At 41.8% G+C, this 12,909-nt stretch overlaps 1 protein-coding gene across 4 annotated transcripts in view; it reads right to left on the bottom strand.

The window, feature by feature from the left end:
• The window catches only part of GIGYF2 (GRB10 interacting GYF protein 2), a 152,026-nt gene that overhangs the window by 81,287 nt on the left and 57,830 nt on the right, over positions 1 to 12,909 (bottom strand). For 3 of the 4 annotated variants that reach the window (XM_062193489.1, XM_062193501.1, XM_062193495.1), the window contains exons 6-8: positions 12,043 to 12,154; positions 6,995 to 7,106; positions 6,336 to 6,376 (exon numbers count right to left, since the gene is read on the bottom strand). In XM_062193489.1, the coding sequence (XP_062049473.1) occupies positions 6,336 to 6,376; positions 6,995 to 7,106; positions 12,043 to 12,154 (265 nt within the window). The remainder of the gene's footprint in view (positions 1 to 6,335; positions 6,377 to 6,994; positions 7,107 to 12,042; positions 12,155 to 12,909) is intronic. The other variant, XM_062193509.1, reaches the window with a different exon arrangement.

Raw genomic sequence — 12,909 nt, 5'->3', positions numbered from 1 at the left:
TCATGCCATTCAAATAAATAAATAAATAAATAATCTTTTTTAAAGATAATCAGATAATAATTTTAAAACTATAATCACCTATTCAACTGAATGACTGCCTATCTAACCAAAAGCCTTTCCTTCCTACCTATGAACCATTCAATGACATTAAAAGCAATAGAAGGCAAATATGTTTTTATAGATATAAAGGTTTAGTTAAATATAACCCAACTAGGAAAATAATCTCCAACAGATAAAGCAAAAAGTAATTAGGCAACAAAGTATTTCCAAACCTAAATTCCTGTCTCCAACTTCAAATAGTTTTTTCTATAAACACAAAATGAATGTTTATTCACCAGTAGGAGGTTGGACTAGATGAACTCTATCATTTCTTTCCAAATCTAATACTCTATGAAAATTATGCTTTCTCTGCTTCCTTTTTTATTTTCTATATACTAAGATGAACCTCTTCTTCTATGCCCAGCTTAATTTAAGAGAATCCACTGCTGATTTTCACTTCACTTAAAAAATGGAACTGTCTTCAAACAAAACAGGCATCTTTAGTCAGCTTCTCAGGCTCCACACAGATCTGAAATTCCCCTCATCGGGGTTTAACTGAGACAAGGGAGAGACTGATGTCCCCCCTGGTGATGACCCAGGCAGGAACCCTCTCTTCCTAGCTGTCAAGGCAAGCAGTTGTGAAGAGCACAGCACAGCAGCAGGTCACATTTTTCTACTCTTTGACCAAAAGCAAAAGAAAATAAAGAACTGTGGAGTTGTCTGGAGTTATCATCTATCTGATGATAGCAGAAAAATATAACATTAAAAATTAAGTACTGAAAACTTTTGCTATTTGATAATCTTAGGCATTCATTCTTAAGTAGTAGTCTGACAGATTTCTTCCTAACCCAAGCCTACTATAACACATAAAGAAAACACAAATTCTTATTTCTATACTAAACTAACAAGACTCACCTAACCTGTGAAAATAAAGTAGTATCAAACACTGACATGGTATGTTTTTTTCCCCTAAAAGCACCGTATCACTTAAATAGATGAAAAGGAAGTCAAAAGCCATCAAGAGTAAGTGCGACTCCCCCAGGTGATGAAAGCAGCTGCATGAGCCCTGTGCCCTGGGCCCCTGACGCAGGGCAGTCTGCCTGAGTCAGGTGAGCAGTAGCTGCGCTTTCACTGTTAATACGTACATCTGGCATCTGAAAACTAAATGTGACTTCCCTCACACACACTCAACGAAACTGCAAAATTGTTGGTAGACTAATGCTATTTGATATTTTACAAATTATTTTATAATCAAGAAGCATGATCAAAACATCTGTCAAGAGAATAGAAAGTTTCTGCAAGCACTGTTCATCATTCTTTCACTTGTTTCTAAGAATCACAATTTCTAGGGTACAGATTACATTCTTTCTTTAAAGATTTATTTATTTATCTGAGAGGCAGAGTTACAGAGAGGCCTTCCATTCGCTGGTTCGCTCCCCAAGTGGCTGCAACAGCCAGAACTAGGCCAATCAAAAGCCAGGAGCTTCTTCAGGGTCTCCCATTTGGGCGCAGGGGCCCGAGCACTTGGGCCACCCTCTGCTGCTTCTCCAGGCCATCAGAAGGAGCTGGATTGAAAGCGCAGCAGCCAGGACCCCAACCGGCACCCACATGGGATGCCAGCGCCGCAGGCAGCAGCTTCACCTGCTAAATCACGATGCAAGCTCCATGATAACTATCTACTCAGGAAAACGTGGAGTTCAAAGGAAAAGGGGGGACCGGGGGAGGAGTGATCAAGGAAAATGTCGCAGCTCTGCCTTCCTGGCCGCCCAACTCAGTAACCTGGGAATTCACTCATGGCATCTGGGATACGAGATCATAAAGAATACTTCGGAGCTGCTTTATGGCACAGCAGATGACGTGGCCATCTGCAGTGCCAGCATCCCATATGAGTCCCAGCTTGAGTCCCAGCGGCTCCACTTCTGATCCAGCGCCCTGCTACCGTGTCTGGGAAAGAAGCAGAAGATGGTCCAAGTGCCCAGGCCCCTGACAGCCCCAGGAGAGACACAGATGGAATTTCAGGCTCCTGTTTTTGGCCTAGCCCAGTCCTGAGCCACTGGAGTCATTTGTGGAGTAAACCAGGAGATGGAAGGTATCTTTCTTTCTCTCTCTCACCCTCTAATTCTGCCTTTCAAATAAACAAATAAACCCCTTTATTTAAAAAAAAAAAAAGTGCTTTTTGGAAACTAATACAGACAGCATGACAGGTTCAACAAAAAGAAGAAAAACAGTTACCAAACATCTAAGGGTCTTTACATCATTCAGTCCTTTTTTGACCTTGGGAAAAGCTTATATCACCAATTGCCAGAAAACACCACCTAATCAAAATTGCTATGCCTATTCCCAGTATTTTTCACCCAAAATGCACTATTTAGTGTCACTGGGCTAAGTCTACAGATATCACCTGAATCATTCCTTCAGTTTCCTCCTCCTCACAGTCATATTTCAAGATGATCACCAGAACTATCTCCCCTACAGAGCCATTAATTCCTATTGACCAATAATAATCCCACCCTCACGGGCCTTTTGCCACCGCCGCGTTCTTCCACAGAGGTTCACAGGGATGATGGACGACTCTGACCCAGATGCCTGCAATTCTCTCCATTTGTCTTCACTTAAGAAGCAAACACATGGAGCTAGAGTTGTGGCAAAGTGAGCTAAGTTGCCTACTACCTCTAACAATTCCATGCCACCCCCTGGCTGACCCACTTCCGATCCAGCTCCACACTAACGGGCCTGGGAAAGCAACAGAAGACATCCCAGTGTGTAAGCCTCAGAAACCTAGGTGAGGGACCTGTGTGGAGTGCCAGGCCCTGGCTTGGGCCTGGGCCAGCCCTGGCTGTTGCTTCACTTGGGGAGTGAAGACTTTCTCTGCCTTTCAAACAAATAAATAAATAAATAAATCCTTTAAAAAAATTATTTTAAAAAAAGGCAAATACAACACTATACGGGCCCTCTCTAATTTTAACAAGAACAAATCATTCTGAAACCTTCAGTACCTGAATGATCTTAATCAGATGCAATAGGGCATTTCACAATCAATGAATATATCACTGTGTCTCAACAAGTTAGTAAGTACTGTTGCTCTTGGAGTGTGCAAGATACTATCAACAATTTTTTTAATCTTCACTACTTTCAACAAAAGTGACTCACACATGAAAAGAAGAAATTCAGAATCCTGAGCAGAGGAAACCTGAAGTGAGCATCTTCAAATATATTCAATAAAAGCCACTATGATATAGTAGAATATGTAGTATGTATAGAAACTGTCGTGTTTTAGTTAATATATTAACCTCCTTAATAGTCTTGCAGACTGTTTCCATTTAGTTTTATGGAATGAACCTTTTCAAAGACAGACCAAGGGGTGCAACAGAAAGAATCTTTACTCTTAACAGAGGGTGGCTACCGAAGTTACTCTAACTGAATTCATATAGTTAACATATGAGGACCACAAATAGTGACAAAAGAACCTTCTACTCAGGTACTCCACCCAGCATCATGTGACTGTTTCACAGTTAAGAATCAAAATATTCTTGTTCAGAGAAATCACTGCTTTGCCAAGAGAACCCTAGTCAAGGCAACCCATATATTATATACATACATGTATATAATATATATATTGATATATATCAATAACTGTGATCATTAGATCTTTGTAAGATTATGTCAAACACCCACCTCCTTGAGCTTGTCATCTTTCAGTCCTTTTTTGCCCCTGGGACAAATGCAGATCGATGTAGCTCCTCTTTCACATCACCATGCAAGTATTCTGTAGACGGTGTCCCTCTTTCACACGCTGTCCTGTCCACAGTCTTGCCTCCTATCTAAACAGTGCCATTTCCTTCATACAGTCTCCATCCCCAGGATTCAAATACCTTGGTCCTCCGAAACAATCCTTTCAAGTTGTGGACCCAAAAATAAACGTAACACTTAGGTTGTTCCCGTGACAACATTAAAAAAAATGTGAGGGGGCAGGTTTTGTGGCACAGCAGGTTAAACTGCAGCTGGAGACATGTGCATCCCATAGTGGAAGAGCTGGTTTTGGGGTCCTGCCTCCACTTCTGATCTAGCTTTCCCGGGAGACAGTAAGTGTTAGCTCCAGTACTTAGATCCCTGCCACCCACATCTGAGAGACTCAGATGAAGTTCCTGGCTCCAAGTTCCTGAGTCCCAATTTCAGTCTAGCCCAGCCCTAGTTCTTACAATCATTTGGGGAGCCAATCAGCAGAAAGAACATTTTTCTTTCTCTATTTCTCTCTCACTACCTTACAGAGTACTTTTTTCCTGAAGATTTATTTTTTAATTGGAAAGGTACAGTTAAGGGGGCAGGGGGCATGGTGAGGTTGGGGGACAAAGAAAAAGATCTTTCATGCATTGGTTCACTCACCAAATGGCTGCCAATGGCTAGGGCTAGGACCAAAGCCAGGAGCTTCTTCCGGGTCTCCCATGCTCACTTGGGTGTAGAGGCCCAAGTACTTGGGCAATCCTCTGCTGCTTTCCCAGGTGCATTAGCAGGGAGATGGATCAGAGGTGGAGCAGCCAGGACTCAAACCAGCACCCATACGGGATGCCAGAACCACAGGCAGCAGCTTTACCCTCTACACCACATTGCAGGCCCCAAAGACATTTAATTAAAAACAAGATGATGAAGAAGGTCGATATATTCCTCCATCACCTGACTCATTAAGAACACTTCAGTTCTAGTACCCTTGGCTGTAAACCACCATCACAATGCTGACAAACACGAAGCAAAGAGTCAGCCCAAAAAGCTGCATCTTTTCCCAGTAAACTGCTGTTACACACAGCCACTTCCTATTTTAAGTCCTATAATTTATTCACGTAAGACTGTATTTTCTGCTAAATTTCAACTTGGTTAGACCTGTTCTCTTGTTACTCTTTAATTCTGATCCCAAGTTCTAACTGTTCCACTCCATAGCTCTCTCCCAACACTAAATGACTTGAAAATCAAATGAGCCCAGCAACAATGTCCTCCAAAGAAAAGGAACAGTTATTTAACACCTAGCACAAAGTCTAGCACATAAGCAGGAATTCAGTCACTGACAGAATAAATGAGTTAATGTGTTCTTATTTAACCCTAAAATTTCAGTAAGGCACTATCACATTATATTATAAAACTAACGAGTATCTGAAGGCTTATTATACCCCAATCTTCTGATTCCAAATCCTGTACTCTTTAAACTACCTTTCAACAACTTCTTTATATTCACTGGCAGAAGTACTGAATCCAACAAGGATAGGGACAGAGGTCCTGACAAGTGCCCCAAGACAACATACCCAATAGTGCACCAACGGGGAAAGCTGACAATCAATAAGACACTTCCCCAGTCTGTTCCAAATTTCTTCATGGAATACTCAATGGCCTTTCATCAATATAAACACAACCAAGTATTTGCAAGCCCAGGTGAATGAAAGAAGAATTTAAATCATTGACATGTTTAAATTACACGGAAAGCAATGCCAATTGTTAAAACTAGTTTTCAAAAAACAACTACAGATCAGTCTATGAATGATATTTACATATTTGATATGAGAAATGTTTGCTCCTGTCAGCTACAATCATATTCTAGAGAACTTTGTGGCAATTGTAGGAATTTGGAACTTGTAGGTAATTTATATAACTCCAATGACACTATGAATCAGGGCTTTTTTTGCCTCCCAGATATTAATATCTACTGGCAAGTTATAAAATATACTCTTAATCAGATACTCTTAATCAGAAAGTCCCATCTTCACATTTTAAATTCTTTAAATTACAATTAATTCATCACAAACACTTAAGTCCCATTCCTGTATTATATTCCTCTTCAGTAAATACCTTAGCTATGTAATTTCCTTAACTGTTCTCATCTTAAGACAATTAAGACCATTCAGCAAAGCAACCCAATTAATACATAACTAAACCAAGAACATTCATAGTGTTAGCCCAAGGCCTCTGAGTCAGAAGCACAGATCCTCATCTGTGAGGTTCTATATACACTAGAAATTAGTCAAAAGACTGGTTCCTAACTTGAAATTCAGGTGACAAAGGCACTAATAATGGATACACACCCACAGAGAACACACAGGTCAGCTGAGGCCTGCTGGTTGTATCTGTCATCCCTGGTTTCATGCACCGCAGACTGCAAACAACCACAGAAGTCTAGCTGCAACGCAACGCTACAGCCCCATCTGCTGGGAAGTTGCAGGTGACTGAGCTAATTATTTACACTTATTTGGACTTCATAAAGTATAACTATCATGGAGGTCCAGGAAATATTTCAAAACAATTAAGAATCTTACCTACATCTTTTCGTCCTGGTTTTTCAAAACGTCTGTCACCCCTAGAAAGATAAAATAAATTTCAAACAAGGCTTGAGGACAACATTACAAGCTTCCCTTCATGACAACCACTTGCCTGTGTTTCTTCAGTAGCATTTCTTTCTTTTTCAAATTACAAAACAAATCCAAAACAATTACTTAATATTGTGAAAATACTGAAAACCATAAAGATGACAACAAAGGCACTCAGCTGCCAGAAGCTTCTACTTGGCCCAGAATTAGATACAGGATGCAAGCTTTATGCAATGCTTTTACGATGTTGTACTTAGCTGGAACACCCACATCCCATATCAGAGTCCTGGGTTTGAGCCCCAGCTCTGCTCCCAACTCCAGCTTCCTGCCAGTACATCCCATGGGGTCCCTGCCACCCACATGAGAAACCCGAATGGGGTTCCCAGCCCCAGCTTCCGCCTGGCTCAGCCCTAGCTGTTGAGGGCATTTGGGAAGCAAACCACCAGACGGAATCCTCCCTTTCTACCTCTCAAGTAAAATAAAATAAAATATGACACAATATGACAGTACAAAGAAACTGCCCCTCTGCATAAAGCGAGAAAGTAAGTAAATAAGTAAGTGTTATATACCAAGAAATCTTTATGCCAACGTCTGGCTCCTCTAGTTACCTTTCTTCCCAGCTCTGTGATCTATGCATTTCCCTGCCACCTCCTCGACCAAACACACCCTCTACTTCATCAAAACTTCTTTGGTAGAAACCACATTCACCTCTGCCTCTGCCTGGAAACAAGAGAACAGGGAAAATGACAGATGTCAGCAGCTGGCACACATTCAGTTCTGAAGATCAGTCTCTGGAGTCTGTCCCTACACAAAGCCGCATATCGACATTTAAATACCTACTGAGGCCAATGGAGCTGTACCTGGGAGACCAGCGAGGACACTGACGCAGCTAGACCATGGGAGGGTGAAAGAAACAAGTTAATAAACCAATCCAAGGGTCTCAGTCCCAGTCCTGAACAAGAAACAGTGTCAACAATGAGTTTTTAATAAAGAATTCAACAGCAAAAGTCCAAGATCAATACATCATTACTGTAATTAAAGCTTTTACTGGATTATTTTCAATAAAAATGGAAGAACTCTTGATTTGGAGAGTCTGTGAAGAGAAAAGCTAAAACACAAATGTTATTATAATTTACCTAATCCCAGAGAAAGGATAACTTAATACTCAACTCTACAGTTATCAATTTCACAAACTAGCTCCTTACAGTACATTCAATCAAAGTACAGCAATCAAAGCTTTCCTTTGCCTCTACTCAAGTCTTGAGGTAAGAAAAGTGTGCTTCAACCCCAGAGCTGGTAAGAGGATACACAGCTAGGAATTTAAAGGCTCCAGTTGTTCGAGTATAAATTGGCCTAGATTCAGCACCGCGGCTCACTTGCCTAATCCTCCGCCTGTGGCACTGGTATTCTGGGTTCTAGTCCCGGTTGGGGCGCCGGTTCTGTCCCGGTTGCTCCTCTTCCAGTCCAGCTCTCTGCTGTGGCCAGGGAAGGCAGTGGAGAATGGCCCAAGTGCTGGGGCCCTGTACCTACATGGGAGACCAGGAGGAAGCACCTGGCTCCTGGCTTCAGATTGGTGCAGCGCACAGGCCACAGTGGCCATTTGGGGAGTGAATCAACAGAAGGAAGACCTTTCTCTCTGTCTCTCTCAATTTCTAACTCTGCCTGTCCAAAAAAAAAAATTGGTCTAGGTTGAGGCAATTTAGATTTATCAATATCTGCCTCAACAATTGTACTTTGAATCTAATAGAAATATTTACACAAATATATATTCAAGAAGAACTGAACCGCAATTAATAAAAAACTAGAAATGATATGATCAATGAAGGACTGGCTATATAAATTCTGATAAAATGGAGAAGACTATAAAGCCACAAGAGAAAAAGTTACAGATATTAACAGAAATCACTATTTTTCTGTGACTGACAAAAGCCTACCATAGAACAATCCATATAAAATTGTTCTATCTGCACAGCTAGGAAGAGCCAGGACATATACCCCACTGCTGGCTTTAGACAGAAGGTAATGTGCATTCTTAGCTTTCTACTTCGTAGTGGCCTCAACTAATGTGCACCATTTGTACCCAACACAAAAGAAGAGTGCAGTAAGGGAACTTATTTATACCCAGATGACATCTTAGCCATTATCCCTAGTTCAAGTTCTCGCTCAGTGCAGAATTACCCAAAGGAAAATGATGGTAGATCTTGAATAAAAGCATAAATGCATTCCAAAGCTAAACACAAGAGTTATATAATCATTTCAAATATCCATGCTGCAATTTCCACTTCATGCTTATAATTCATCAAGAACAGATTCAGAGGGGCTGCCACTGTGGTGCCTGAGGTGCCGGCATCCCATATGGGTACCAGTTCGAGTCCCAGCTGCCCCACTTCCCATCCAGCTCCTTGCTAATAGCCTCAGAAAGCAGTGGAAGATGACCCAAGTGCTTGGGCCCCTGCAGCCATATAGGAGATCCAGAAGAAGCTCCTGGCTTCGGATCAGCCCAGCTCTGGCCGCTGCAGTCATTAGGGAAGTGAACTAGCAGATGGAAGACTTCCTCTTTATCTCTCTCTCCATCTGTAACTCTGTCTCTCAAATAAATAAATAAATAAATCTTTAAATAAAAAAAAAAAAAATCAGACTCAGAAATCAGTGGTACTTTTATATGATATTATGAAATACCAAATAAGGTACATAATTTTTTTTAAAGATTCTCTATCTATTTATTTATTTTTATTTGAGAGGTAGAATTACAGAGAGAAGAAGAAAAAGAAGGATCTTCTACTCGGTGGTTCACTCCCCAAATGGCTGCAATGGCTGGAGCTGCAGGAACCAGGAGCTTCTTCTGGGTTTCCCACATGAGTGCAGGGGCCCAAGCACTTGGGGCATCTTCCAGTGCTTTCCCAGGCCATGAGCAGAGAGCTGGATGGGAAAAGCAGGCGGAACACCAACCAGCCAGCACTCAGATGGGACACCAGAGCCACTAGCAGAGGTTTAGCCTGCTATGCCACAGCACTGAGCCCAAGGCACGTGATCGTGAATGGTTACTTGTAGGAAAAACAGGCACCCTATTGATTAAAGCATCCTTTTCTTCCCTCAGTAAAATGGAAGTAAGGATCACAGTGAAATAATAACCTTAAAACTGCCTACCAGTTGTATCAACTTCACCATAAATTTAAATCAACTTAAAGTGAATTCAACTTAAAGTCAACTCACAGTTTAAGCATCTTTTTCCTTCAGGGAATATATAATTTTATTAAAGATTATAAAAGAATGCAGGGGCCAGCATAGTGGCACACAGGGTCACTGCCACCCTGCAGTGTCAGCATCCCATATGGGTGCCGGTTCAAGTCCTGGCTGCTCTACTTCCAATCCTGCTAATGTGCCTTGGAAAGCAGCAGAAGATGGCCCAAGTCCTTGGACCCTGGCACCCACATTCCAGGAGCCTCCTCTGGCTCCTGGCTTTGGGTTAGTCCAGCCCTGGCCACTGTGGCCATTTGGGGAGTGAACTAGCAGATGGAAATCTCTCTCTGTCTCTCCCTCTCTCTGTAATTCTGCCTTTCAAGCAAGTGTAACATGATGAGTTTTTTATAAAGTCTAATTTAACGGACTGTCCTACTGTCTGAGATCGCAACCTATTCTTTTTGAGAATTAAAATATACTCCTTTCTAATGATGACAGAGAAAATGGTTGACAGTGTGGATTTGCCTTATCTTTAAATATCCTAACCAATAAAATACAAAGATGATGATTTTATATTGTTCTTCCATTCATCTGTTTAAATTTTACCAATTTGTGATATTTTCAACTGAGGAAGTCAGGCAATTTTGACATCGAAGTTTTCTCAAGTTGTAAAAGAGGATAATCACCAATTTTAGCTGTGCCCATACAAAGAAAAGCTATAATAAACATTAAACATTTCAAGACAAAATCAGAAACCACAGACTACAATTACAACTTTTTTTTATAAAGTGAGTCTTTAAAACCACTTAAAGAATCACAAGTAACCACAGCAATGGTGTGGAAATATTTTCCACAATGTAAGGTCATTTGACTAGTTCCCACCATTCTTTCACATTAATGTGTTACATCACTGCTTCTTATATTTGTCATTGCATCTACCTTTTATACATCCCTGTTTAAATTCAGATTGTAAGAGGAGTTCTCTCCTATGTGATGAACTTCAAAGAAGTGAAGAAACTCATCATCCACTCACCTGTCTCTCAAAAAGTGATTTTAAGAATAATAAATAAAGGCCTCTTTAGAGACTGGCTGGTATTTGTAGCACACAAGGTCGGAGTGGCTCACATTTCTTGATTAAGATCTCTGATTTGCCCAGAAAAGCCCTAGAGGCAAGGCTGCCCAAGCAACCTTTCCTTACTGCTACCCTACAGCAGGACAACACAAGAAATGCTCACACAGAGGCCAGAGCCACGAGTGCTCATCTCACCTTCAAAACATCATCAAAGCACTGGTCATTCAGGGGTAAAATGCTCGCCTTCCAAATCATCACACCACCAAGATGTATGCATCTCAGACCAATTCTGGGCCAGGGGAACCTGAGTGTGAATCTAAACTGCCTATGCAGCTTCCACACAGACCTGGACCTCACCACCCAAAATTCTGTGGCATCTGTATTTCCTTTATTAGTCAAGATTTATTTAGTTACTTATGTGAAAGGCAGAGTGATAGGGAAAGACAGAAGAAAGAGATCTTTCATCCACTGGCTGACTCCCCAAAAGACTGCCAACAGCCAGGCTACTGACCCAGGCTGAAGCCAGGAGCCTGAAATTCCATCAGGTCTCCCATGTGGGTGGCAGGGGTCCAAGGACTTAGGCCATCTTCGATTGCCTTCTGAGGCAAACCAGCAGGAAACCCGGATTGAAGTGGAGCAACCACCATTCTAAGTGGTGGCTTAACCCACAGCACCATAACACTGGCCCCAGGATGTTTATTATTAGGTGATTCTAAATCTACCACCTGCTGAGATTGGTATAATCACTGTTCTAGAGACAGACAAATTCAGAAGGAAAAAACACAAATAGGAAACGGTACTTAACTCTTATTCACAACACTTCTGCACAAGAATGGACAAGGGGAAGATTACGTAAAAAGCACCACATTAATAAAAAAAGTTAGATTCTTCACACTCATGAGGGTGCCAATCCTGGTGGTGTGATGTCAAGTCAATGGCCTCTATCATGGCAAAACCCACTTTTTCCATTGCTAAAGCATCTCTTTTTCCTAAGTACAAGGTATGCTTAGGGTACTGCAATGATTTAACCAACTTAGAGTTAAATGCTCAAGTGACTATTTATATTACAAGCATCAAGGATGTCCTTCTAAAGAAAAAAAGCAGAAAAATCAGTAAACCCAAAATAGGGAGCAGGTATCAAAGAACCAAGTAATAACAAAACAATTATCTAAGACAAGACATGGTCTATAAAACTACAGGTTAAATAAATGAATGCTGCATAAGTGTTTTATGTTCCACCCTCTCAGAGGTCCTAGTATTAAAGACAGCTTTTGCCAAAGTCCCTCTCTGCGGGGAACACTCTTGCACACGGCCCTCATCCAGAAACCGTCCCAGAGGGACTTCGGGGCTGCTTCAGCAGTCCTCCTCCCCCGCCTCTGCGACCAGTTTTCACACAGAGCTCACCTCGCCCTCTTGAAGAACTTCGACCTCTAGGAGCCCCCACCACTGTTCCTCCTCCTCCTCGTCCTGTCAATCGCAGGACAGCAGCACTATTTACAGACATGGAAAAGTTTCTCTGCCAAAAAAAAAGAAAGAAAGAAAGAAAAAAAGAAAGAAAAATGTATAAAACAGATAAAACTATACGTTGCTTCTCCCCACCTCCCAAAGCATCTCATCACTGCCAGCACTGGGAAACTGTAACTACACAACATAAGGAGACAATCCCAAACCTAGTTGCACCAGACAGTTCCAAATCCACATTTTAGATCAATAAAACTGACATCCAATGCCTTACAATAGGCTAGGTGGAGGGAGAAAATACTAAGCAAGGAGACAAAATAAGTGGTGTATCCAAAAGCAGATAGGGTAAACACGCTACAGACTAGAGCAAACGTTGTAAGAGAGATTTGATGTGAAAGGGTCCAGTAAGCCTTTAACTAGAGAAAGGCAGAAATAAGATGGAGTCACAAAGAGATGACACAACAGCAGCATGACAAAGAGAAAAACAATCTTTTTCTGCCTCATTCAATTCACCAATGTGAAACAGCAACTCCAAGTAGTATTCAGAATGGCAGGAATCAGGACTAAATGGAGGGGCTGGCGCTGTGGCGCAGCAGGTTAAATCCCTGGCATCCCATATGGGCACTGATTCCAGTCCTGGCTGCTCCACTTTCGATCCAGCTCCCTGCTAATGCCCCTGGGAAAGCAGCAGAGGATGGCCCAAGTGTTTGGGCTCCTGCACCCACGTAGGAGACCTGGAAGAAGCTCCTGGCTCATAGCTTCGGCCTGGCCCAGCCTCTGTCATTGCAGCCATTTGGGGAATGAACCAGT

Source organism: Lepus europaeus, chromosome 1 (assembly GCF_033115175.1).
Source record: "Lepus europaeus isolate LE1 chromosome 1, mLepTim1.pri, whole genome shotgun sequence".
Lineage (NCBI taxonomy): Eukaryota > Metazoa > Chordata > Mammalia > Lagomorpha > Leporidae > Lepus > Lepus europaeus.
Note: the sequence above shows the minus strand (reverse complement) of the source record. Positions and strands in the feature narration are given on the sequence as shown.